Raw genomic sequence first — 27,663 nt, forward strand, 5'->3', positions numbered from 1 at the left:
AAAATGCAGTGTGCTTCCTATTTTAAAATGTTCAGGGCGGTGGTTGCAGTGGGAATGAATGATTTTTTATATGTGTTTTTCCGGGCCAGTTGAGTTCTATAACGGCGGCCTGATGGAAGTGGCTGAAATGATTGGTGGAGGGGGTGAGAGGGGTCCTGTGTGATTTGTGTGGCTTTTCTGATTAGTGACCGGTTGTAGATTTCAGACAGGGGGGTTTGAGGTGAGCCGATGATTTTACTTGCCTGATTGACTATACGGGAGAGTTTGGTTTTGTGTTTAACAGTGAGGGAGTTGTACCAGGATGTGTTATTGAAGGTGAGAATGGATTCATAATGTATTGTATTCATAACACAAGGTATGGGCTGGGTCCGCATTGAGATGCTGTTCAGTCCGCATTTGAGAAGCCCTGGTATAGGGCTCCATCATTTGGAATTGGCTCCGTCAAAGCCCTACAACAATGTCATTTTGAATCCTGTGGTTAACCTAAAAACTGCGGTTTTATTCGGGAATCAAACATTTTATATTTTTGGATATATAGTTATTTTGGGGGGGCTATATAATTCAGAAGTTGCAAGTTCGAGACTTGATTTGAATTGCAGGGCTACTGTTAGCAACAACTTGACATCTGCTTTATTGTTGCCTGTGATCCGGATACGCATTTGGGCTCAGTTGAGCGGCTGGGCATGCTGTGGTCTTGTGAGTTGAGAGGGGTGAGTGCAACAGATTTGAGATGGTAAACTCACTCCTCAAGCTCAAGTCACCCCACCCCCAGTCAAATTGCTAGCTTTTCTAAGGCATTTACATCGCATTTGAGGAGAGGATCACATGTGTTGGTGAGTCATAGGTCGAGACCCGGTTGGGGGTACTGTTTGCAAAATTGCCAACATTTGGGCCAACAACAGAATTATACTTTGTGCCAACATCAGTGAACATTGACTGAATTGAACTGAACTTTAAATGTGAACTATATGGAATAGTGTGGTTTAGTGTGTATATTGTAGGTCTAGTTCTCATGAGTTCTGGACTGTCACTTTAGCATTTTGGACCAGTGTGTAAAACAGCATGATATCAAGATGATGAATTGACCGGAACGTTCTCTGTTGCAGGGCCATGAGGCTGAGGTGTTTGTCCTGGAGCCCCACCCTTTCGACCCCAGGATCATTCTGTCTGCTGGCCACGATGGAAATGTTTTCATCTGGGACATTGTCCAGGGCACAAAGACACAGCACTACTTCAACATGGTAAAGAGCCACATCTCTCTCACTCTAACCATACCAATACCATTCACTTTTACTGTGCTTGACTCTCCATTGCCGTGTCATTCTGTCACCTGCAGATTGAGGGCCAGGGCCACGGGGCCGTGTTTGACTGCAAGTTCACTCCAGACGGCCAGCGGTTTGCCTGCACAGACTCCCACGGCCATCTGGTCATATTCGGGTTCGGAAGCTCCAAGCCATATGAAAAGGCAAGCTGGACGGAGCTCATAACTACATGCAGGCGTTAGAAATTGTCCGCCACATTGTCATTTTCAAAAACAGAGAAAGAAATTGTCTGCAGTAGTTTCGAGAGATTTCCTCCAAAAACGAATTAACTCTAGAAACTGAACTAACCCTGCCGTCCTTCCACAGCTCCCAGATCAGGTGTTCTTCCACACGGACTACAGACCTCTGATCCGGGACGCCAACGGCTTTGTGCTGGACGAGCAGACTCAGCAGGCGCCTCACCTCATGCCTCCTCCCTTCCTGGTGGACGTGGACGGGAACCCCCACCCCCCCAGATACCAGAGGCTTGTCCCAGGGAGGGAGAACATCTCAGACGAGCACCTGGTGCCTCAGCTGGGCTACGTCGCCACAAGTAATAATAATAATACATTAGCAGGGGTGCACATAACTGGTGCGCCAGTGCGCATGCGTCGCCAAAATGCATGCTGCGCGGCAGATCAGCCGCATGAAGGCGCTTTTGCGCACCAACAGCTGGGTCCAAGAAGCAAGCCCCACTAAGTAACTATTTGCCGTCCCCTCAGCCGAAGGCCCGACGAGTAATCCATCACAACAGTCGACCGACGACGACCACGGCGACTCCCCTCACGAAAACATTCGGAAAGTATCGTAACTCGTAGGCTACTTTCATTCCGCGTATCGCGTATCGCACGGTTATCACGCCGACACGTGAAAATTCAGTCCCGACCGACTCGTCGCTAAAAGGAAAAACAACACCAAGGGACACGTTTCTTTTCTCTGAAGCTTTCAAACGTTCAGACGTTTGTTTTACAGCTTCATTATCGCACCTAGACCCCTGACCCAGGGAATATGGTTGGGAATTATATTAGAAAAAAGAAGAAAAAAAAAGCTTTGTTGCACAATCAAAATAATGAGCTATTTAAAGTGATAGCCTACAACATCCTCTACCATGGTTGAAATTGAGGACAGTGATAACTTACAGCAGTCAAGAGAGCAGTGATGATGATGATTAAGCTTGTAGCATAAATAAATGCTTAGGCTGTAACTTTTTGTTGAAAAGTTGATTTCAGTGTTTACAGAACAGAGCAGTGCTTAAAGAGATGTCCATTTATTTCAGTGTGTTTAAAGAACAGACATTCAGTTAGTGCTTAAAGAGATGTCAGTTGATTTCATTGTGTTTAAAGGAGTCTGACAGACTTTCGTGCTTAAAGAGCAGTCATTTGATTTTGCATTTGTTTATTTTGTTTTGCACACAATCATTTGTTCGTTCATCTTTATTTATGAATAAATGTCGTTTTGCTAATATAAGTTATCCATGTATCCCTTTTTTATCCATCCTGTGGGACGGGTCGTGACTCGCGAGCTCGGGGAGCACCAAGCAGCATCCCTAGGTGCACCTAGCAGCTAGCACCTAGCACCTAGCACCTAGCAGCATCCCTCTGAGCACTGGCCCCAAAAAGTTATGTGCACCCCTGTACATTAGACTTATATAGCGCTTTTCTCGACACTCAAAGACGCTTTACAAACTGAAAAGATCGAGTAGTAAAATAAAAAGAAACCCAAAAAATGATCAAATGAAGTATAGGGGTCTAATTAATTGTTAGATTACTAAATCGAAATCTAAGTGTCTTTGTAGGACAATCTACTCTGTTTACTGCAATTACACCTAGATTTATATATCTAGATTTCGGGCGGAGAAGCGGCAAGCAAGCGACACCAGCGTCCTCTCTCGATCGTGTCAAGTACATTACTATCTCTGTCTGCTTTCGACTAGAAATCATTTGACTGTGTCAGTGTCTTTCGCAAGTCTCGCCTGTGATCCTCCTTGTGTTTAACGTATGTGTAACGGACGAGTACATCTCAACCCTTAATGACTAGTGCAACTGTTTTGTGTACGCTTGCGTCTTTGTGTTAGCTTCCATCCTCATCCCTGCCTCACATGGTGTCCCTGTTCCCCCACTCAGGTGACGGCGAGGTGGTGGAGCAGGTGATCAGCCAGCAGACCACAGACCACGAGGAGGCCACGGCCCGGCGGAGCATTCTGGACGACGCCATCAGGACGCTGCAGGAGCAACAGGACAGGAGCAGGACGGGAGCAGGACCCCAGGCCCCCATGGCAGCACCCAGCACCCCACGCAGAGGTACAACCACACGCCTATGTTTAATACCCAGCACCCCACGCAGAGGTACAACCACACGCCTACGTTCAATACCCAGCACCCCACGCAGAGGTACAACCACACGCCTACGTTCAATACCCAGCACCCCACGCAGAGGTACAACCACACGCCTACGTTCAATACCCAGGGGTCCCACGGGTCCTTGAAATCCTTGAAAGCTTGTGAATTTGAGAAAAAGGTCTTAAAAAAATCAAGGTCTTAAAAGTTTTAGAAAATAAGACATAGAAAGTGCTTGAATTCCCCTCTCTCTCTCTCTCACCTTTTAATTGTTGTCTGTGAGCGGATAGTTCCTATTATACAAATGCTCATCTAGATCTGTCTCAAACTATGCCGTGTTGGGTCCTTGAATTTGAAGGAATTGAGTCTGGAAAGTCCTTGAAAAGTGGCTTGAATTTGATGTTTCAGAAGGTGTGGGAACCCTGAATACCAGTACCAGGGTTTCCGTTAGAAAAAATTGGCGCCGGTCAACGTGTCCGGGAAGATTTAAATTTACCGGACAAACGTGAGATATTCCGGTCATCATATTAAAATATAATATAGCTGTTTGTCGCGGTGATTACTGTTGTGTAGCCTATATATGCCGTTTAATGTCTATTTCTCATCCGATACGATTAGATGCGAGCTATATAATAAATATATGAATATAGGCTTTCATGATTCGCATGCGCGCTATGTCCAGCGCTGAACGCGCGCCACACTGGGAACTGAACAGACTGCATCGATCAATGAACGAACTCCACATTACGTTAACTGAAGTCTGTTAAATTGTTTGGGATTAATGTGAGTTTTCTATTTTCTCTTTCCAGTTTTACCCTTTTTTATCAATAAAACAACGTCATTTCTATAACCAGGCCTCGCTGGTTGGGAAGGCATTTAGTTTAACTGCCTGTCAAATCATACTTAATCGGACTCGGGAGTATGAGAATGAGGAGAACATAACTGTTTATTGAGAAACAATTGATTGGCAGGCTGGGATACGTATATAAAGAAATACCACAATGTCTAGATTTATAACATTTTATTGAAAAGTGCAACATTCTCATATTCGTTGCTCCTCTCGTGAATCCGTTATTCCTCCCCGATCTTTTGCACGGTGAGCAGAACATTTTTCCTTCCATCTAAACGCAGTTTAGGAATGAAACGAAACACTAGGAAACTAAAACGAAACTTAGCGTTAACGTAGCGGGCCACCATAATAATAATAATAATAACTTTTATTTGTATAGGCTAGCGCTTTTAACCTGCAAACGTTGCAGCTCAAAGTGCACCATAGCGAGCGAGAGGTAAACATGTCAAGACAAAGTAAGCTTAACAATGACTTCATGAAACCAAGCTACAATGAGTCTGAGGAGAAGTCTGACTCTAAAGAGATGGAGGCGGCTGACGCCGTAGTGGCTCCTCCAGCCAAAAAGTCTTGAGGGTTCCGAGTTGAATGGAAATAAACTTTCGTTTCTACGAAACTTTCGTTTTTTAACGAAACGAAACTTTAGCGAATTGTATTCAAATTGTGCTTAGAGGGAATTATTTTCACCGGACATTATGACCGAAGAGGTTTAAATTTGTCGGACTTCAACATATTTTACCGGACAAAGACCGGTAATTACCGGTTAACGGAAACCCAGACCAGTACAGTAGTCAATACTAGTCATGTGTTTTTTTTAGCTAGCTAGATTTGATTGTTTTTAAACTGATCCATAGGGCTTGAATAGGTTGACACACATTTCACCTTCGTTCAAATTAGGGTTTATTCACATTACTACTGACGCTTCACTGACTGACTGACCATGACTGAATGACATTCAATGACTTACAATGGCAGGAGTTGGCAAATTTCTATTACAGCAAGTAATAGACATGTTTTTTTAAAGATGACAAGAATATTGAGTCTAGAAGCTTTTCACCATCAGATATTAGTGAGTTTTCTGCCTGTCGTGACTTTTGCTGTGATATGATTGGACAATTTCTATTTTGGGGGAGTAGCTTAGCGATAGGTCATGGACAACCGGACATGTTTTTCCCCCTCTCTACCTGTGTCCCCCTTCTCTACCTGTACCAGTGTCGGTGAACGAGCGTGTCGAGGTGCAGTCGTCTCCCAACGTGGGCCTGCGCCGCAGCGGGCAGGTGGAGGGGGTGCGGCAGATGCATCAGAACGCTCCTCGCAGCCAGATAGCCACCGAGAGGGACCTGCAGGCCTGGAGACGCAGGGTGGTGGTGCCCGAGATCACCGCCAGCGTGTACAGGTGAGACGCCACTCTATACCTCAAACAACACTCTATACCTCAAACAACACTCTATACCTCAAACAACACTCACGTATACCTGGGTCTATATATGGTTATTATAAGTACAACCCTGAATCTGACCACATGGACTGACCAGGAAAAGGCATGCTTCTGGCTGTCAATAGGGCTCCGCATGTTTTCCATGATCAGGTTACCAAGGGCCCTTGATATAACAACTTAGATGATATCAAACAAAGGCTGTCTTTTTTTTTTCGTTCTATCAAATAGTATCTCATGTAAACAACATGAGAACACCTCTATGAACACCTCTATCTCCAAAAAATCAACATTTTAAAACGTGTGATTTCCTAGCAACCAGGAGGACTTCCGAGCGGCTAAAGGCGAGGAGGAGATCGCCCTGTACAACACAAAGAAACGGCGGGTGACCTATGGCAGTTGTAGAGTGAGTCGTTATGAATCCTTAAAACCATTTGACGATTTCTTTGTGTGTCTGTTTTTATCGAATGGCGATCGAGTCACACCTACACTTGTATCCATCGTGTCTGCTTCAGGATGATTCGGATGACGAGATGCCCTGTGTCAAACGAGCACAGTCCCGCAAGAAGCAGAGAGGTTTCCAGAGCGTCGACGGGCTGGCGAAGGAATTTATTGAGTTCTCTTGCGAGGAGGGCGAGGAGACCTCAACCACTGAGGTGAAGCACAAATTCGACATGCATGTGCGTCGACAACGTGCCTTCACTTGTAAATGGGTTTTTACGATGGCTTAACAGGGTAATGTCTTCTCACATGCTGCAGGAAATTGAAATGGAGGGCAGTGAACTGGATTCCTCAAATGAAGAAGAATGGAAAAGTGACAGCTCAAGGTATAGATTTGCTCCAGTTTGGCTTTTTCTACATTCCTCGTCCTTCTTACAGAACATACACAGGGTATCCGCGGTGTCTTGAAAAGTATTAAAAGTTGATAAATACATTTTGGGAAAATCAAGACCCTTAATAAGTATTAAAAAGTCTTATCACGTTTTTATGAGGTCTTGAATTGTGTAGGTATTGTTCTGAATTAGACTCTGTCCAAAGAGTTTGAGTCTTAAAAACGTTTAATAAAAGTTTTTATTAGTTTTATTAAAAAACAAAGATGAACAGGAAATTCTGTTGTATGATAGTGTTCTAGTCTATTGCAAACTAAAACTGTTAAGTTAAAGGTGTCACTGATGTAAACGGTTACAGCTCGAAGTGGCGGTGAGGTCTGGAAAAATACTGACAAGGTCTTTAAAAAGTCTTAGAAAGGTATTGAAATTAACCTCAAGATTCCAGTATATACCCTGATATAACAAGTGGCTGTCATATTGTTGTCTTCACTCGGTGTACGACACTAATGCCTCTGACTCCTGTGACGACAGACACTCCTCCAGTGAGCTGTCAGACTGGACGGCAGACGCCGGGATCAACCTGCAGCCCTCCACCCAGCTGTCGTCTCAGAGACGCGTGCGCCGGCAGATCAGCAGCGAGGAGGAGGAGACGGAAAACGAGGAGGAAGAGAAGCAGCAAAGTGACGAGGAAGAGCGACCCCATAAAACCAGCAGGCAGAAGTCCAAAAAGCCCAAAAGCAAGACGCCCAAGGTTAGCAGCTTGTGTTGTTCCATACTTACCCATGAAATTGTCGTTGTTCTATCCATACTTATGAATGAAAAGGTAAACATCCATCGAGGTAACACGCTACATTAAGGTCACATTTGTTAAGGGTTTATAATTTGTTCATATTATAAGTCAAAAAAAAAAAAAAAAAAAATCTAGAAACTAACTCATAACTCATTAGTTTAGATTGTTCGATATTCACTTGGTGCTTGCTTTCAATCAGGAGCCAGTCGCTTTAAAAATGTACAATGTGAAATCATGCAAAAATGATTTGCAGTGGTTGCACAGTTGGTAAAGTTATTTCCTGAATTGTGGGGATGATTCGGCTGCCACCAAACCGATTCAACGCATCTTCACATACAGTACCATGAACATACAGTACAGCTGTCACCATGTTTTTTTAACCATGGCCCAAATCCCGATGTCCTTGTCAACACATTCCTCATTTAAACATGCCCAGGTTCCCAGGGTTGATTTGTTATGTGTCCACTACTTGCCCCATCTCTGTGTTCACTGATGTGTGGTTAGTGCTCTGAGCTGGTTTGGTTTTATCCATGAGTAGACCTTCATTGATAATTAAGTCATGTGAGTACTCTTCTATCCTGTGTACTTAACACTAGAAGCGCAAAGGCTGTGTTGCCTACTTTTAGCACGCCCTCGATGTCAAATGACAATGGGCATCTGTTACTGAGACAACGGTCGCTAGAGGGCGTGGCCTCCTGTCCATCAGCCTCCGCTGCTCTGAGCTGATGGCAGTGCTCTCAGAATGTCCCTGTCAGCCCCGGCTGTAACGTCAGTCTGTCAGCCCGGCTGTAACGTCAGTCTGTCATTCTGTCAGCCCCGGCTGTAACGTCAGTCTGTCAGTCTGTCAGCCCCGGCTGTAACGTCAGTCTGTCAGCCCCGGCTGTAACGTCAGTCTGTCAGCCCCGGCGACGGCTCACAGGGGTTGTGTGGTTATACAAAATGGCTGAATATTTTCATTTGACAGCTTGTTGGGAGGAGAAAAAGAGAGGAAAAAGACCACGCACTTTGTGTGCATGTTTTGTTTGTTTGTGCTCTGCACGGAGCGTATGTGAAGTGTGCTATTTACATGATGTAGTGGGGGGGGGGGGGGGGGGAGAGAGTCCCAGAGACAAGGAGAGTCAGGGGGCTTGTTTGTGAGGCCCACTGCCAAGGTGTGTGTGTGTGCATTAGGCTATATAGTAATACTATCATATAGAATATAGCAGTTATCTGTGGATTACTATTTATAATTAGTGGTAGCTATTAGCTATTTATAATTTGTCTTGATTTTGATCCTGCTACAATTGCATACGGTGCAACGGGATAAATTCGGTGGAGAATGTATTGTATTGTGGTTTATTTATTATTATTATTATTATTTACTGTTCAGCACTTGAAGTTACATTCAATGCGCATTCATCCCCCTCCCTTATAACTTGTTTGTCATTTCTGATGCCGGTACTTTCAGTCACTGTTGTCCCATTGTGTTTCTTGCGAATGGCTCAAAACTCTTGAATCCAGCTGATGACCAAACAATCAATGCATGATATAAATAACGTTTGATTGATTGATGTATATGCGCATTGCGCTGCAGATTCCAGTCTGTCAGCTGCTATCTCAAAACTCAGTCTGTCTATTCACTACCATTGACATTGATAGGTGATAGCTATTAGGCAAAGGTTTAGGTCATCAGGGAGGCCGGTTTTTCTCCATTTCCTCTCAGCTGCCCTGAGCTCTATTCTATAAGCATGTAGCGTTTCAGAGAGCCAGGGAGCTCGAGGAGAGGATCGAGCTGGCTTCAAGGTTAGTGGACAGAGGGTGTCGAAGGATGAGGTGAGAGTGGACAGGAGGGTGGAGGATGCTGAGTCAGTGGATAGAAGGGAGAAGGATTCAACAGAGGGTAGGGAGGATAAGGCCCAATCCCAATTCACCCCTAGCCCTTCGTTTTCACCCCTATGGCTCGATTTGCGCGTTCACGTTTAGGGCGAGGGCTGTCTCAATTCATATTTCATCGAGGGCTAGGGGTAAGGGGGAGGGCTAACTATTACTTCGTTTCGAGGGATTTCAGGACCAGACTAGCTTCGAAGGGCTAACGGTATGCTACCCCTTGATACCAGGATGCATTGCGAATCATCTACAAATATAAAATCCTCAATTTTGGCCGCCATTGGCTACAATCTGTAATTTGGCTCTACAAGTGTTAATATGTCATTTTATGAAGTTTTTATATGTTTTCAGGCGAGAAAGTAACCATATATATTCACAAAAGGTGTCCAGTTTATCAAAATAACCCGTTTATCCTAGATACTACGGAGAATGTTATCATAGTGTTGTTAGCATAGTGTTCGCGAATGCTATGCTATGTTGTGCTATCATGTACTAGTTTTCACTGAATAAATCGCGATTTCTTTCAAAGAAGGTAGCAGGTGTTTATGTCCATGTCAAGGAGAAGGTACGTTATGACAGTAGTGTGTTTAGGACATAAGTTAAGGATATCAGTGTTGTACTTTAGCCTGTGAAGACGCGATAGCATTAGCTCCACACGGATTTAACATTAACAGTAGTCATAGACACTTGTAGTAGTAGTTGTTGTCTAACAAGGTGAATAGTGAGTTAACATGTTTATTAGTTGTATCCCTTCCTTGTTGTTGAACATGTTTGTGACTGAGATAGACTAGATACTACGGAGGATGTTATCATAGTGTTTATGATGCTAACGGCCGCCATCTTTGCTATCTCCTCCGGTCACAGGAGAGAGAATTCGCCGGCAACACAACGCGTCACCCGTACCGCGTCTAAACCACTGTTGATGACGTAGGCGCCGTGAAGGGCTGTTCCAATTCATAGGGCTTAGATTTCAAGGGGTAGGGCTTGTGACGTATTCGAAGGCCTTGCCTTCGAATCGAGTGACACTCGAAAACGAGCCATAGGGGTAGAAAAGGGAATTGGGATTGGCCCTAAGACAGAAGAAGAGATGGTGGTGGGGGACAGGGTACGTAGGTTGTGACGAGAGGGTATAAAGTGGTTAGAGACTGACAGGGAAGAGGTGGTTTTGAGGGGGAGGGAGAAGGATACCAAGTGATGATCAGAAACTGGAAGAGGCGCAACAGTAAGGTTGGAGGTATGGGAGGATCTGGTGAAGACAAGGTGGAGCTGATTGCCTTATGAATCAGAGGAGAGCAGGACAGGGTAAGGCCGAAGGAGAGGAGAAGGTCAAGTACTGCAGATGAGAGAAGCTTCTCTGACTGGATGTTGAAGTCACCCAGTAGTACGAGCAGAGTGCCGTCATCAGGGGAGGAGCTGAGAAGGACATCCATCTCTTCTAGGAAATGACGGAGCTGTCCTAACTGAGCGCTCTGGCGCTCTCGTATTTACAAGCGAATTTACAAATAGCACCTTTTTACCATCACTTTATTACCGTGTTCTATATATATTTGTATGAATGACCCTAACCCTTACCCTTACTTCAGCCTGGAACCCCGATCTCCTGCATACCAAGCTGCTGTACTGTCATTTCATAACTATCTACTAGCTATCTGTCACATTGTTGTCATGGCAAGAGAAACCGGTGTATTAGGTGAGAGAATGCCCTTTGTTTGTTGATCGGAAATGATGAAGAAAAAGATTACCCACAAAACAAGGAATGCAAAACCCAAAAGAATCTGAAGGAATTGGGAGACAGAGAGACAGACACAGACAGACACAGACAGACACAGACAGACACAGACAGACACAGACAGACAGACTGTGTCATATCCTAAATAAAATAATAATAATAACCTGTGCCTCCACTCCCACCTGCATACGCAACCTACGCTGCAGCAGATTCATCACACGATTGTGGGGGAAACACTGCCCATGTTATCGAAACATTATTACAGTATTTGACAATTATCATGACATATTATTTTTGTTGTTAATTAATACATTTTCTAAATGTTTTCAATTATTATAAAACTGAACCCAGAGAGGCTTGGACAAGCGGTCTGCTATTACTGTTGTCCAGAGGTCTGGCCAAACCAGAAATGATTCAGTACATGAAGGGTCTCATTTTCAACCGTGTCCAATGAGGGTAGTCATGGTGGTAATTATAGGATAGAGGCATAGATACATTCATTCAAATAATTACATCCTTATACACATCCAGTGTAAAAACTAGAAAATACAATTTATCAACTGTGCAACCACTATGTAACAATTGCAACTAATATTGCATTATTTCACATCAGGGTTAGTTTTTCAAAGCATTTATAAAACATTAATAACCGAGCAAGCTCCTGATTCCAAGCTCCCTATATGGCAAGCACTAAGTGAATATCGATCAGTCTAAACTAATGACATATAGCTGTTTGTAAATGGTTTATAATTGAATAATAAACTCATATGTGATTTATTAATTAATTATAAACCATTTATAAAGCCTATACAAATGTGACCGTAATGTGAAGTGTTTCCATTATCGAAGTGATAAATGTTCTCATATAAATGTTTCACTTCATGTTATATATATCATATTAATGTCATTGTTTTCTAATCTAAGCACCAAAAAGCCAGGCCATCAGTCAACAGAGAAGTGTCCAACGAGTTCCGACCATCAGCATGGATCACTGATGTCATTCCTAGGAAGTCTCCTTTTGTTCCTCAAATGGGGGATGAGGTACGTATGTCTCTTTGGTAGGGATGGGAATTAAGTACCGGTTCCAGTTGAGAACCGGTAACACATTTTTCGATGCATCTGTGTCAATAACATCCAAGGTTATCGATTCTCTTGTCTCTTGCCGGAATGTTTTGCGCATTCGCCGACAGTTGCACGTTGCAAAAAACTTGCGTCATGATAACTCGCAACAAGAACAATAGAAGAACGGCAGAGTCTAGGAAGAAATTACAACAATACTACTTGTAAGATCTGTAAAATGATCATTTCAAGTAAGGGCGGAAACACCAGCAATATTCTAAAACATCTTTTGACGCAACATGGGATAAAATGACAGCAATGCCACGGTGTCCTAGAGGACAGCAGAATCACAACCCTCAAACTGCTCTACGTCACCTAGATCTTCCATTCAGACTTCTGCTATTTCCAGAAAAGAAAGTCTGCTACCTACTATCCACGTTGAATGATTGGCGCCTGTTGAGCGAGCAAGCAGGAGCCATGTGAGAACAATCCCTAGCTATACAATGGCCCCGAAACCCCAATAGACACTCTCTACCTCTCTCGTGTTATAAACTACAGCATTGCTGATTTAAGTTGTTTATTACATTTTGATATTTGAACTATTCTTGAGTTAATTGTTTTATTTTATTAATAGCAGGTTGGAATATTTCTTCTTCTAGAGAAATTAGTTTAAGTAATTTTTTTCATGCTAGCAGTGCTAGCTGTTTATTTGCATCCTTCTCCAAGCATCTACCACTTGCCACTTACTCTTTCTGATTACCTGCAGGTGCTATCACTCTCAAGACCTATAGCGACATCTATAGGTCGATGATATATATATATATATATATATGTTACGGTACATGTGGGAATACGGTACATGTGGGAAAACTAGGGTTAGGGTTAGGTGCTACGTTGACTTGGTAGTTGGTACATGCTGGCATGTCTAACCCTACCCCTAATCCTAACCCTAACCGTATCATCCTAGCACCTAACCCTAGTTTTCCCACGTACCAGTGGCGGCTGGTGCTAAACATTTTGGGTGGGGCACAGGTTATGGGGGCATGCTCCACGGGGAAGAATATCAACTTTAAAATCTGGATTTACAGTCGATTTTAGCATGAGAATAACAGTGTTTCCCCTAGGTTTGCTGCCTTGGGGGGGTGGCATGGACCGTGGCATGGACCCCCCCCCCTCAGGGGGTAAGACCCTGCGACATACCAGCGTCATGTCCAGGGGGTGTACTAACTTGTACATTAAGCCGCCTCACGCTACGGAAACAGGAGATAGGCTCCTTCCCTATGGGCCATTAGGCTCAAGAACCATCGGTTCTCAAGGCTACTTACTTATGTGGTCTTGACTACCTGTCCACTTTCTCACCTGGTTCTTGCTCTCTCTCTCTCTGGTGTGCCGACACCATCCTGCTCTCTCTCCTTCTCTCCCTCTCTATCCTCCTCTCTCCCTTTTGCTGTCAACCAAAAGGCAAACATAACAACCAGAGTATTTATAATCTAATAAGAGGTATAAATTGATCCATATCAGAATATCAATCCATATCAATTTATAACATAATTATAATTGAATTTTGGATTGCTGTGGGCAATGCAGTCAGATAATGTCATTTTGACATTACTCACTCACCTGGAAAAAAAACCATGTCCAACTATACTATACAAAACAGACATTTCAAATGCTTCAATCCACTGTCCATGTACTGTAAATATGCCATTATGGTATTACCAATGAAGCCCAATTCTAGCAGAATAAGAAAGATTGTATATCTAATTTAACTTAAGTAAAATAATAAAGTGCATCCAGTTAGCTCTTTAGCTGGCATGTGTGCAGAGCATAGCTAGCTAGCTTGATAGTTCTTTGACACTATTTACAATGGAATTATAGTCATTGTCAAGTGTCAGTCAGACACTTTCTAGTCACAATAATAACGACCAATTTTAACCAACTTTCTCTGTCAGAACACTCAGCAATTATATTTGCTAACGTTTCAACTTGCTTACTTTCTATCTGAAGACATCTCACCCGGCAAAAACTCTCTCGCGTCGCGCGCACAATGTTGTATTTCTGGTTTGGAGCCGGAAATTGCAAAACGTCACGTTTGACGTCAGACTTAACAACCGGATATTCAGGGATATTCAGGGCATTTTTAAATGTTTACTACCCCTAGTGGTAGTGGCCCTAGGCTGCAGCCTAGGTAAGCCTATAATCTGCGCATGCTCGCCCCGGCCGAGAAATAGGAGACAGCCAATTGGGGCGCTGCTACAGCTCACGTGTAAGGCAAAAGTATTTGGCCTGCCATAGACTTGCATTCGGCCGGCGCCCCGACTCCTCCCCCTATGTATTTTAACAGTGAATTTTACACACACACAGATAAAATGTTTATTGTATTGGAGGATTTTTAATGAATGCTGATAGGCGCCGACAGAATATCAGCCGCATTTTGTGAATAAACAATGTTTATTTAAAAAAAAAAACTTTTACATTTACATTACATTTTTGGCATTTAGCAGACGCCTTATTCCAAAGCGACTTACAATCAATACATTTGAATACTAAGCATGTGAATCAGCAGTCCACTATTCGTTGCAGGAAGAGTACTCAAGCTCAGGCCCGGGGCCACTGATAGAAGGAAAAACCTTCTCCCTATTATCGCCTTCTACTAAAACTTTTTTTTATTTTTTTTATTTTTTTTTTATTACTGGAGAAACTGAGAAACAGTACAAGGGGGGCAGTAGAAGTTCTTAGGGACACAGTAAAGGGGAAAGCGGGTGTCTTTAGGAGACGTAGTGGTGAGGGTCAGAAGATGTCTCAGGAGGAGCAGTTAAGATGTAACCTGAAGAGATGGGTCTTCAGTCTACGACGGAAGATGGGTAGTGACTCTGCCGTTCTGACTTTTACAAATCGCAACTAGGAAGTGAAGGTGGGGGCGGCGCCCCAGCGCCCTCTATCGGCCAGCCGCCACTGCCACGTACTGTATTCTCACATGTACCGTAACATATATATATATAGCGGAGCTATAGACAACAGTACGCAGGTAACATATTTTGCAATGCTCAGGCAGGATAGTTTTCTTTCTTGCTCAAACGAACACTAAAGGGGTATAATATCTCTGCTCCATTTAAACTGGAGACCAGTTTAGCGATGTCATTCACCTGATGTCATCTACTGACCCACTGGGGTTTCTGTTTTTATGTTACGAACCTGTTGTGCCTTTTTGAAACTGCCCTTTGCGGTGTTCTTCTCAGTTGTTGAGAAAAAATGTGTATCTGATTACATATGTCGCAAACAATAGACACAACATTGCTAAATAATATTAGTCACAGGATGGAATGTAGGTGGGCTGAATAATCCAACCAAACGTACTAGAATGTTATATCTATTGTTATATCTATATTATATATATTGAAATCAGAGTGAAATCTGTGTAGGCCTACTTTTTTCCCTACACAGACATCGTTAAGGGAATCGATAAAGAATCGAATCGATAAGCAGAATCAATATCAATAACATCTTATCAATTCCCATCCCTATTCTTTGGACAATATTGTTTGACAGCTCAGTTGTGTTGTGTGCATTTCTAGAATTTAAATATTCTGCGTGTATGTGTGTCAGGTGATCTATTTTCGTCAGGGTCACGAGGCTTATGTGGAGGCAGTGAGCAGGAACAACCTGTACCCCGTCAACCTGGAGAAACAGCCTTGGAGGAAGATGGAGCTGAGGGTGAGTCTCATGGCCACAACTGTTTAAAAACAACAAAAAACTGATTCGGTTTTAAGAATTTTAGTGTTTAGATTACCTGTGTGCGACATCAGATGGAAAACATGATATGGTAAATTTCAACCCTTTTGTTACAATAAAGTCAGGTTTTATTTAACGTGCATATTTGCTGTGCCACTCACTTTACAATTATAAAAGAAAGTAGATAAAAGTAACACAAATAGAATTTACTAAATACAAAAGCTAAATGGACAACAAAACAACAGTCAATGGGGGGGGGTAGGGGGTTATGTAAGTGGTAATACTAGACTGAACAGACAGGACAAGACTGGGAAGACTTGCCTGTGATGGCTCACGTCTGTCAAAATTATCAAATTAGCCATCGTCCTGGCATGCTTGGGTGTTGGTTTCAACGCACCTGTTGTTTGTTCTTCATCCGTTTGCAACAAGAAACTCTGGACCTTTTCATGAATTGAAGTGGTCTTAAAATCTAAAGTCCAAATAAAAGTAACAAACGAAAGTAATATATGTTGGTGTGGTGTGGTATGTACGCGTCAATGTTTGTTTGTATGTGTGTCTCTTCTGTCGGGCCTATCCCCGATCCGAATTCAATAGCAAAGGTAACAAACAAAGTTACCAAACAAAAACTTGTATCAAACAAAAACTTGTAACAAACAAAACAACAAATCTTTTCTAATGTGGTGGTGGTGGTTTATCGTGATCGTGATCGTGATCGTGATCGTGATCGTGTTCGTGTGTGTGTGTGTGTGTGTGTGTGTGTGTATGTACGTACGTACGTGTTTTTTGGGGGGTTCACTGGAGAAAGCAGGGAGGGCAGTCCAGCTGGGTTAATGGGTGTTAGTCTTTCCCCCGGGGATGGGGGGATATAGTCTTGTATGTGCTACAGACAGATATAGTCTTGTATGAGCTACAGACAGATATAGTCTTGTATGAGCTACAGACAGATATAGTCTTGTATGAGCTACAGACAGATATAGTCTTGTATGAGCTACAGACAGCAGGTAGGCAGCAGGTTGGTTGACAGCCGCCAACGGTGTGGCAGCTTGTTGGTCAGTGGCACCAGGACTGGGCCGTTAAGGAGGGTGGGGAACAGGACTGGGCCGTTAAGGGGGGTGGGGGACAGGACTGGGCCGTTAAGGGGGGGGGTGGGAGGGAACAGGACCGGGCCGTTAAGGGGGGTGGAGGGGAACAGGACTGGGCCGTTATGGGGGGTGGAGGGGAACAGGACTGGGCCGTTAAGGGGGGTGGAGGGGAACAGGACTAGGCCGTTAAGGGGGGTGGTGGACAGGACTGGGCCGTTAAGGTGGGTGGGAGGGAACAGGACTGGGCCGTTAAGGTGGGGGGTGGGGAAGGACTGGGCCGTTAAGGGGGGGGGGGGTGGGAGGGAACAGGATCGGGCCGCTAAGGGGGGTGGAGGGGAACAGGACTGGGCCGTTAAGGGGGGTGGGAGGGAACAGGACCGGGCCGTTAAGGGGGGTGGAGGGGAACAGGACCGGGCCGTTAAGGGGGGTGGAGGGGAACAGGACTGGGCCGTTAAGGGGGGTGGTGGGGAACAGGACTGGGCCGTTAAGGTGGGTGGTGGGGAACAGGACTGGGCCCTTAAGGGGGGTGGAGGGGAACAGGACTGGGCCGTTAAGTGGGGTGGTGGGGAACAGGACTGGGCCGTTAAGGGGGGTGGTGGGGAACAGGACTGGGCCTTTAAGGGGGGTGGAGGGGAACAGGACTGGGCCGTTAAGGTGGGTACCGTCCCCCTCAACTCTGAACCCTTCACTTCTCTTACACCCCTTTACAGGACCAAGAGTTTGTTAAGATAACTGGGATCAAGTACGAAGTGTGCCCTCCAACACTGTGCTGCCTGAAGCTGACACTCATCGACCACGGCACAGGCAAGATCACAGACAAGTCATTTTATGTCAAGTAAGTTATGCACTCATCACGGCTATCTGTAATGTTGGATATTTAAACTACCCGTAATGAGAGAGAACGAAGACATCGTATCATATGGAATCTTTGGTGGACTCTTCCAGAGGCATGGATGTATTGTGACTCAGGTCTTTTGAATCCCTCCCCTCAGGTACCACGACATGCCGGATGTGATTGACTTCCTTGTGCTTCGCCAAAGTTATGACGAGGCACGTAGTAGAGTCTGGCAGCCAAGTAAGTTTGGTCACATTCCCATCAGGGATTCCTTCCTTTGCTCAAGGTTTGTAATCATTGGAAATACATTTCAGTCTGATTTAGTCAATCTGTTTCTTTACTCTTTATTTGCAGATGACCGATTCAGGTCAGTCATTGATGACGCCTGGTGGTTTGGGACCATTGTTTGTCAGGAGCCTTATCAGCTGCAGTATCCTGACAGCCACTTTCAGTGCTTTAAAGTCAGGTGAGAATATACAAACTTGTATAAATAAGTCCTGGTTTGGTTCGGTCTGTATAAATAAGTCCCGGTGTTAATTTTGGCAGGCTTTTTAGTCGCTTAGTCTTTGGTGTTTAGATGAAGATGCACACCAGTTCTAGTCACACCAAGTCACCTCCATTTTTCTTAACTGAACTGGACTGGAACTAAGAAAAATTACTTGGTGTGACTAGAACTGGTGTGCATCTTCATCTAAACACCAAAGACTAAGTGACTAAAAAGCCTGCCAAAATTAGCACTAAGTCCTGGTTTGGTTCAGTCTGTATAAGTCCTGGTTTGGTTCAGTCTGGGACGTTAGAAAGAACGTGACTGTGTGTTCAGTTCCTGGCATGATTTCAACTTGGCTGTTCTGTTCTGTTCTGTCACCAGATGGGACAATGGAGAGTCAGAGAAGCTGAGTCCTTGGGATGTGGAAGCTATTCCAGAGAATGGTATTGTTACACAAGCTATCTGCTGTTCAAACCTTCATACTTTCTACAGGGAATGACGGCACATAAAAACATTTGCTGCCACTTTCATTTGTTTAAATCATTACGTCACTTTACATGACGCCTAGTATTTTATATATGACTATGTGGTAGGGATTTATTTTTTCGTGGTCGAATAATCGGTGGGTGCTATGAACGATGTGTGCCGACATTCACAAAGGCAGCCATGGATCATTGGCAACAAATAACGTAATATCTTAAGCGCAAAAAAAACACCTTTCACAGTGAAAAATCACATTTATTCTGGTACCTCATGAATTTCTCTTTCTGAATACTTAAATTAGGCTAACATAACAATAATGCAGAACAGTAAAAAGGCTTGCTGCTAATACCCTGCGCACGCATCAGAGCGGTGTTTTGTATAGCTGTCCAGCCATCTCCAATTCCAATGTTTACCAGTGGTCTGACTATAGCAATGTTTAGCAGTGGTCTGACTATAGCCTACCCAAAATCAAAACGGTCAAATACACACCCAAAAAAATATTAAATGAAATTTGATTTGTCCGTTTGTTCTCTACTGTACTACTGTAATAGGCAGAGTCACCGTGTCAATTCCAGCAGTAGTTGTTCAGCTGCGGGTTCTATCACACTTGCAAGTGAACGTGTCGAGGCTGTCTTCCATAGGGAGAGAAGACCAGATTTCCTGAGCCTTACCAGTCAGCTTACACTGCAAAAGTATGGCCCATATATCCATCACTGCCAACGCAGTGCAGCGGAAATACGCTCAAATGCACTGAAGTAAAACTGAACCTCAGACTCTCGAAAAACAGGGACCAATTAAATGTTTTTACTCGCATCAAACCTAAGGAACACTGCCCGCCAGCGTTAGGTCCCATCGCTATTTCACCTACGTTTGACGCCTCTTAAATAGCCACGTCTGCCTCCGATCTCTTACACAACGCGCAGCTGAATGACGTCAGACTCTCGTCCCGTTCCACACTCAATAATAATCACTATATTAATATTATGCTTGTGTATTGGTTACATATTGGTTTTCTGTGTATGATTAATGCAAAAACAACAACAAATAGTGCTACAGAACCGACATTAGTCCTGTCCGTTAATTTGCGTTTATTTGAATGGGATTTATTTTTTATTTTTTAACGGTCCTAATGTTAAAAATCGACTTTGACCCTTGGGAACGTTTATTAGAATAATGGATGATGGGGCGCTAGGTGGCGTAGCGGGTTAAGCGCTGACCATGTAACCGCAGGGTCCCCGGTTTGATTCCGGCCGGGGACATATCCTGCATGTCATCCCTCCTCTCTCACCCATCCTTCCTGTCTAAATCTTCACTGTATCTGTCAAATAAAATGAAAAATATGAGTGGGACTGCCCCACTCAGAACAAATAACTTAAAAAAATTATTTAAAAAAAGAATAATGGATGATTCTGTCCCATCCCTACTAACAGTCTTCTCTGTGTGCTGTTCAGCTCAGCAGCCTGAGTCGGTGGGCGGGGGGATCTCAGTGACAGCAGAGGAGATGAGGGAGGTCATGTACAAACCCCAGACAGGGGAGTGGGGCGAGAGGAGCCGCGACCAGGAGTGTGAGCGCATCATCACAGGCATCGACCAGCTAATCACCGTCGGTAAGACACAATCACACATCACACTCAACACATCACAGCTTGTTCTACACACTCACACACTCACACTCACACTCTCACACACGCACACTCACACACACACTCACACTCACACACACTCGCCACATCACAGCTTCTACACACTCACACACACACACGCACACTCACACTCACATACACACACACACACACACACACACACACACACACACACACACACACTAAGCAGGCGTCTATAATACCATTCCCAGAGGAGACAGATTTTACATTTAAGTATTATTATTTTTTGTGGTTTTTTCATTGACAGATATTGTAGCTCCTTTCTCTGGTCCAGTGGACATAGTACAGTACCCAACATACTGCACTGTGATTGCCTACCCCACAGACCTGGGTACTATCAGGCTTAGACTGATGAACAGGTTCTATAGGTCAGTGTCTAGCTCTCCCTTGGAAATTGCATTATTTACCTCAATTTGACTTCTTTGTGTATATATAGATAATAACATAATAACATTTCTCAAATATTACGCAGTTTGACATTGCATTAGTGCACACTGTAACCTATGATGTGATTCTCAGACGCCTGTCGGCGTTGGTTTGGGATGCCAGATATATTTTCCTCAATGCCCGCACCTTCAACGAGCCAAGAAGCAAGATAGCCCACTCTGCAAAACTTATAACAGATGTCCTAGTGAAGTTTATCAAGTGAGTAGTCCAGTTTGGTGCCAATGATTTCAGGATTCAAAGAAATGGATCTGCAGTTTATAATTGATGTTGCCTTTTATTTCCTCAGTAAACCTAGCTGTACAGATATCATACAGATCTACAATGCTGTTGAGGAAATGGATTATACCGATGACGAGGTAAATTGTGTCCCACGTGGCTATACTCTGCCCAGAGTCTATAATAATTGACATTATATTGTTCAGAATTGACCCAGTAGTGTTTGGAACGCAACAATGCTAATTTGAGTGCCGTTCCCAGGACCTGGAAGATACAGACGCACCTGGCACCTCTTCTGGTCACCGACTGCGACAGGTATGTAGTGAAGAGTGAAGTAAAAGAAGAACGTGTTCTGTGTCTTTAAAATAGGCCGTGGAGGTTGATGAAAAAAGTACTCCAGTTATGCTTAAGTAACATGGGTAAATAGGCTTGCCAGTGAGCTAAGATATAGTACTGTCCAGGGTGTAGTGCTATCTTATGTATTATGTTATTACAGTGTGTTTGTTTGTCTTCACTCCAGCTCTCTGTGGAGGTGGTACCTGACCGGGATACTTGGAAGGGGCAGTGCAAGCGTCTTCTGAACTATGTCTTTGAGTGTGAGGACTCTGAGCCGTTCAGGAGGCCAGTAGATCCTGGTTCATACCCAGTAAGAGAAAGTCATCATACTGTAGACTACACATACTGGCTTTTTGCACAGCACTTTGGTGTTTTAAATGTGTCCTGTGTCTTATTAGGACTACCTGAGTATCATTGACACTCCCATGGACTTTGAGACAGTGAGGGGGACTCTTGAAGAGGACCATTATGAGAACCCCATGGAGCTCTGCAAAGATGCCCGGCTGATTTTTGCAAATGCTAAAGCCTACACGCCAAACAAACGGTCAAAGGTATTTCTCGTTCTTGTGAAAGCCCAATGAGCTCAGTGTTCTTATGTTGGATTGTCTGTCGATTTTTTATTATTGCCAAAATAAAAACAAATAAAAACATCTTCTATCCCCAGATCTACAGTATGACTTTGCGGCTTTCTGCATTTTTCGATGAGCGAATCAGAACAATCATATCAGAATACAAGACTGCTCTAAAGAGCAGTGAGAAGCTCCGTCGCAGCCAAAGGTTCAGGAAGAAACACCAAGAGTCTACTGCAACCAACAGCACCAACACCACAAGGTGAGCTTCATTTTTACTGCCAACAGGATGCACTTGTATGGTTTTTAAGACACACAGGACCTATAGGACTCATTATTTTCTTGTTGTCTCCTGTAGTCATAGGGCTAGTCAGAGGGCTGCTGTAAAAACTCAGGAAAAAGTAGAAATGACGTCAACGACCAAATCTACCTCAGCCAAAGTGTCAGCTCCTGAGAGAGCTAGGAGAAGGAGCAGCATCAGCTTAGGAAACATCTCTGAGGACTCCTCAGGGTCTAAAGCTGGGTCCTCCACACCAGGTAACTTCTCCTTTCTAACCGGGCTTCAGCTTTCAACTCATTGTTTCTGAACATTTGAATGGAATTATTGCATTGGCTTTAGCAGTGTTTCTTTTTGTCCCATGTATGTCAGACTCAGAGAGTGAAAGTGAATTATCTATGAGTGACTCGGAGGAAGAGAAACGCCCGGGGTCCTCTAGGCACCATCGCAGTCGAGAGACCAGGGGAACACCGAGAGTCACCAGGAACAGCAAAGGAGCAAAGAGGAAAAAAGGTGAGGCTTTTACATCCATTTGTCTCAAGACAGCCGGCCATCTGAAACCAACATTCCAACAATAAAAGCCCTGTCTGTGATGTTTTGTTTCAGTGTGTTTCAAGAGTGAGAGTGATGAGGAGGAGTCTTCCAGCGAGGGAGAGGAGAGTGATGATGGGGGCAAGTCTTCCAACTCCTCCTCTCACCGATACCCCAGCAGGGCCAACAGTAGGAGCACCAGGCGGACCACAAACTGTGCTCCTGTTGACCGAAAACGTCCAGGTACTGTAAACCCCATTACAACTCAGGGCAGGAAAAGAGGGATCACTATCAGTAAAGCAGGAAGTAGTCAGGCACATACCACCATAGACACAAAATAAATAAAATACAAGCACCCCCTAGGATGTAAACGGGCAGCTCAAATAAAGCAGAGGAAGACCTTTATCATTATCAGCCTTTAATACGTTTTTTTTTTTTACTCTGTGTATATCCAGAGAGCAGGGCCAAGGTAAACGGTCACAGCAGAGCATCTCGCCGGGAGAGAGCCCCATTCCAGGGCTCAGATACTTACACAGAGGATCAGGAGGAGGAGAATGTGGGCCGCAGGACTCTGACCAGGAAGACTGCCAGGGCAGCCGTCAATAAGATGAAGCTTCTGGAAGCCTCAGAAGAACACTATGGATCCACCTCTGAGGAGGAAGAGGACAAGCCCAGGAGGACCAGCAGACGCCAGGCTACTCGAGCCAGCAAACGCACAGCCGTGATCAGCTCAGACTCTGAGGAGCAGTCGTCAGCACAGCGTAAGTACCCTGGTTGGCTGCACACCATGAAGTTACCACAAAATGCCACATACAGCTGAGGGATGGAATTGGAGATGGAACTCGGGATGGACTGTCAATCTCACATCAACATGAGAGTTTTAAGCTATACAATTTCTTCCCCCCACTTTCCTTGTTTGTAAATATGAGTAAAACAGCCTTAAGCTTTTAGTTATGATGGGGTGGGATGGTTGTATTAGGCTCATGAGGGATCTATAAGTAATATTGTTCATGAATATATATATATATATATATATATATATATATATATATATATATATAAATATATAGATATATACACATATTCAAAACAGCCTCATTAATAACAGATTAGACATTAAGGCAACTCGTCACAAACCACCTGTCACATCAACGTTGGACGATTTGGCCATGTTACTGAACTATTATTGCTCAATTATTTATTCTACCAGAGCCAGTAAAGTAGCCATGTATGAATCTAGAACCCTGCTTCCCCTTCCTTAGGTTCCAAGAAAAGCAAGGAGTCATCTGGTGATTCAGAGGACAATGAAGACAGCGTTGAGAGTGACAACTCATCCTCTCAGTGTCAACAGAATGGAGAACGTGAGAAGTCAAACAGACGCAGGAACACCAGACAAGCTGCAGTGACAGATAGAAAGGGTGAGCTTTGGGTATATTTGCTTTCACAGTCATGGCTACTTTCTCTTTGCTATTTGTTTTGTTCCTTAATGCTTGCTGTAGCACTCATCTTTTTTATATTCATCATTATTTCAGATGGTTTGTCTCATGTGAATGGACACAGTACTAAACATCTGAGGTCCGACAGTAATTCTGAGAAAGAGGAGAGCTCTGATGGTGAAGAAGGGGATGAGGAGGAGGATGCTGCTGTGCCTCATAAGTCTTCCAAGAACTCAGTGACTGTTGCAGTCAGGAAAAAAAGAAGAGATCAGAGATCCAGTGATGAGGAGGAAGATGAGATCAGGACCAGACAACACAAACACTCTGCAAGCTCTGATGAGGAAGACAGAGATCATGATGCCCAAAAGCACCCTCATCAAAATGGGAGAAAAGTGGAGAAGGAACATCCTTTAGACACTGAAAAAAATAGTAAATTGCCATCAAAAAGCCAAGAACAAACATCTGCCTCAATCAACACACATGAGGGCCCTGAATCAGAGGAACAAAGTGACACTCCAAAGAAATCAGGCCTTCACAAGAAAAGAGTAAAGTCTGAAGAGGAGGAGGAGGAGGATGATGATGTTGAAGAGGAAAAAGAAGCAAACAGCAACCACTCTCGTGAAGAATCTAAGTCAAAGCAGCTGTTACGAAACAAGAACAAACGAAGAACAAAGAGTCACAACGCCTCTGCTTCAGACAGCTTGGAGGAAGATGATGTGCTCACTAAAAAAGCGATGAAAAAACAGTCTGCCTCTTCGGAGGAAGAGTCCGATCAGAATGGGTCACCCTTCCCCAGTAGGCGAACTTACCTCCGAGCTAGGCTTCGAAAAAAGAAATACATCAACGAGGACTCTGAGGAGGACTCTAACTCTGAGACCAAGGGCCTTCATAGGAATGGAAAGAGCGGTGCTACTGTCAAGGGCAAAGACGGACATCAGCACAACCGAAGAAGAGCTTACCTGGGTGATAGAAAGCACCAGTCTTCCAAGAGAAAAAGCATCTACACCTCAGACTCTGAAGACAAACCTGATGGGAAGAAACAATGTGTGTCCAACCCTGAGAGCGACGATGAAGAGGACGAGAGAGAGGAGAAAAGATCAAAGTCCAAGAACCCCAAGAGGGAACCTCAGTGCAAGTCTAAAGCAGAAGATGGAAAAAGTCAGGAAGACACCGCTTCACACCAAGGTGCAGACATTGAGGAAGAGGTTGGGCACTCAACAGGGAGGAGAAACTCGGGGCGCCAGAAACGCAAGCAAAAGGAAAGCAGCAGCAGCAGCACCCACGGTTCTGCCTCTGAGAGGTCCTCTGCCAGCTCAGGGTCCAACAGCAGTCCAAAGAGAAGTGACCGCAAGAGGAGGTCAAGGGCTGCAGCCCACCATTCTCGACAACGCCAGAGGGAAGCCTCAGAAGTGGAGAGTGACGAGTCTTATGGGAAACAGCGGAAAGGGGCACGTGTCAAGACCCGAAACCGTGGCAAACGTACAGTGACATATCATGACATGCACGAATCATACTAGGCACAGAGGCTTCGTCAGAGACACTAACTGGAGACCTTGAAGACACTTGATCACCACATTATGGTAAAAGCACTGGAGTCCTCAAGAGAAAATGCTGTGAATCTGTTTCATTCAGGGATATTTATATTTTCTATGAAAAAAGTTAATGTATGAATTCAAGCATTTGAACAGCTGGAACAGGATATAGCGTAAACCACCTTCCACTTTGCTTTTGTGATTTGGCCAGCTAAAGAAACTGTTCGGGGGAGCATTGTTAGCTTGGGTGCTATCTTAATATACCTCTGTTTAATCAAGCATATTCCGCTGGCTTGCACTAAGATACACACTGTAATGAGGTATTTCATACACTAGTTTTGCATTAGAAACTCAGGGGTCAACTAAGTTTACCGTAGTCTGTCATGCAGTCGTTTTTGTAATATTGAGAGCTAGAGTAGGGACAATAAACATTTCCAGGATGGCAGTTTCAGTCCAAGCACACTCACTGGGACAGGACTAATCAACTTCACCCTTCTTTAACTTCAACACTCCTTTGTAAATCCACAACATGATTCTTTACTGTATTGTAAGTTGTTGATATGAGCCAAAATGTACAATTATGAATTACTAGTTTTCCCCCTTCGTCTTCATTATTTTAATGTTTATTTTGAAAATGTTTGTGTTCTGTATATTCTAGTCAATGGGATGTAAATATGTGATTGAGTGGCATATTTTGAAAGGTTTGAGGATTGCTCTGTAGCAAACCATTTCTTATAAAAAAATGTGAGCATTTCATTTATTTTGTCGGACATTAGAATGCATTGTCTTGCCATATGTCACAAATTGGTACCTTTTTGCCAAGTACAGAAAACCAAAAAGTACTTCTGCAAAATACTGTGATTTCTCATATTGGGAAGACATTTAGTGTTGTTCTGTGTTATGTACTCTCAGTGTTAAATTACTTTTAGTCCTTTAGTTCCTTTTTTAAGTTAACTTAACTGCAATGAACGTTTTGCCAGTCACATACTTTAGTTCTGTGTGTTGGGTGGGGTCGGGTGGGGAGGGGTCCTTCAACGACAGTTGCATTATGACATTTTTGCTTGATGTTTTACATTCTCTTTAATAAAAACAGATTTCACAGAAAATGTAACTCCGTATGGTTGTGGGGTGCACAAAGGTTGATTTTCCTGGTTAATAAAGACATCAATTCAAGCTATCCCAGTTTGAGTATTTCTTGTGTATTACAAATAATGCTCTTGACATAAGCCAGGACATTCATCTTAAAGGGACATTACACTCCAAAATCAATGTTTTTCAGATGCTTCCAGGCCTCAGGTAGTCAGGAGTATGAGCTCAATCTGTGGGACATCATCAAGTTTCTCAACACTCATCCCTAAATGAATGGGCACATGTGCACTGTCAAATATGCTTATCTTACAGAACCATTGCTCTAGCCTACTGCTAATGGAACAGAACTGACTTAAGCATCCCTGCTGCCGGGCGGTGGGAAAGGCATTCTGGGATACTGAAATGCAGTGTGAATGGTCGGCTGTTATTGGCATACTTATTATGAATGTAGTATAGTATATACTCATTGAGTAAGCTCATTTCCAACACAGCCCTTATCTTCACTGTAATCACAAACGGAAGTTGAACTTGATGCACAAGCAGTGCATGCGCAGACTGAGGCACTGAGCGTCGGAGAAACTTGACTGATACCACAACACGTGTCTGTCCCGGTGGCGTGATTAGAACTAATCCCTTATAATACAGGTTGAACTAACCCCTTATAATACAGGTTGAACTAATCCCTTATAATACAGGTTGAACTAATCCCTTATAATACAGGTTGAACTAATCCCTTATAATACAGGTTGAACTA

General features: G+C 43.8%; 1 protein-coding gene across 1 annotated transcript in view; it reads left to right on the plus strand.

The window, feature by feature from the left end:
- brwd1 (bromodomain and WD repeat domain containing 1) overlaps positions 1-26,809 on the plus strand; it is a 39,584-nt gene extending 12,775 nt beyond the window's left edge. The window contains exons 15-43 of the mRNA XM_080542694.1: positions 1,107-1,241; positions 1,337-1,465; positions 1,629-1,854; positions 3,425-3,601; positions 5,697-5,880; positions 6,235-6,325; positions 6,435-6,575; positions 6,679-6,746; positions 7,281-7,500; positions 12,059-12,175; positions 15,800-15,907; positions 17,718-17,842; positions 18,000-18,082; positions 18,197-18,308; positions 18,711-18,772; positions 20,264-20,419; positions 20,724-20,844; positions 20,996-21,121; positions 21,210-21,279; positions 21,401-21,454; positions 21,660-21,785; positions 21,874-22,026; positions 22,140-22,306; positions 22,403-22,581; positions 22,694-22,834; positions 22,928-23,095; positions 23,308-23,613; positions 24,115-24,270; positions 24,385-26,809. Of these exons, the coding sequence (XP_080398820.1) occupies positions 1,107-1,241; positions 1,337-1,465; positions 1,629-1,854; positions 3,425-3,601; positions 5,697-5,880; positions 6,235-6,325; positions 6,435-6,575; positions 6,679-6,746; positions 7,281-7,500; positions 12,059-12,175; positions 15,800-15,907; positions 17,718-17,842; positions 18,000-18,082; positions 18,197-18,308; positions 18,711-18,772; positions 20,264-20,419; positions 20,724-20,844; positions 20,996-21,121; positions 21,210-21,279; positions 21,401-21,454; positions 21,660-21,785; positions 21,874-22,026; positions 22,140-22,306; positions 22,403-22,581; positions 22,694-22,834; positions 22,928-23,095; positions 23,308-23,613; positions 24,115-24,270; positions 24,385-25,805 (5,322 nt within the window). The 3' untranslated portion in view covers positions 25,806-26,809. The remainder of the gene's footprint in view (positions 1-1,106; positions 1,242-1,336; positions 1,466-1,628; positions 1,855-3,424; positions 3,602-5,696; positions 5,881-6,234; positions 6,326-6,434; positions 6,576-6,678; positions 6,747-7,280; positions 7,501-12,058; positions 12,176-15,799; positions 15,908-17,717; positions 17,843-17,999; positions 18,083-18,196; positions 18,309-18,710; positions 18,773-20,263; positions 20,420-20,723; positions 20,845-20,995; positions 21,122-21,209; positions 21,280-21,400; positions 21,455-21,659; positions 21,786-21,873; positions 22,027-22,139; positions 22,307-22,402; positions 22,582-22,693; positions 22,835-22,927; positions 23,096-23,307; positions 23,614-24,114; positions 24,271-24,384) is intronic.
- Positions 26,810-27,663: the final 854 nt, after the last annotated feature.

Source organism: Nansenia antarctica (assembly GCF_963989245.1).
Source record: "Nansenia antarctica genome assembly, chromosome: 12".
Lineage (NCBI taxonomy): Eukaryota > Metazoa > Chordata > Actinopteri > Argentiniformes > Microstomatidae > Nansenia > Nansenia antarctica.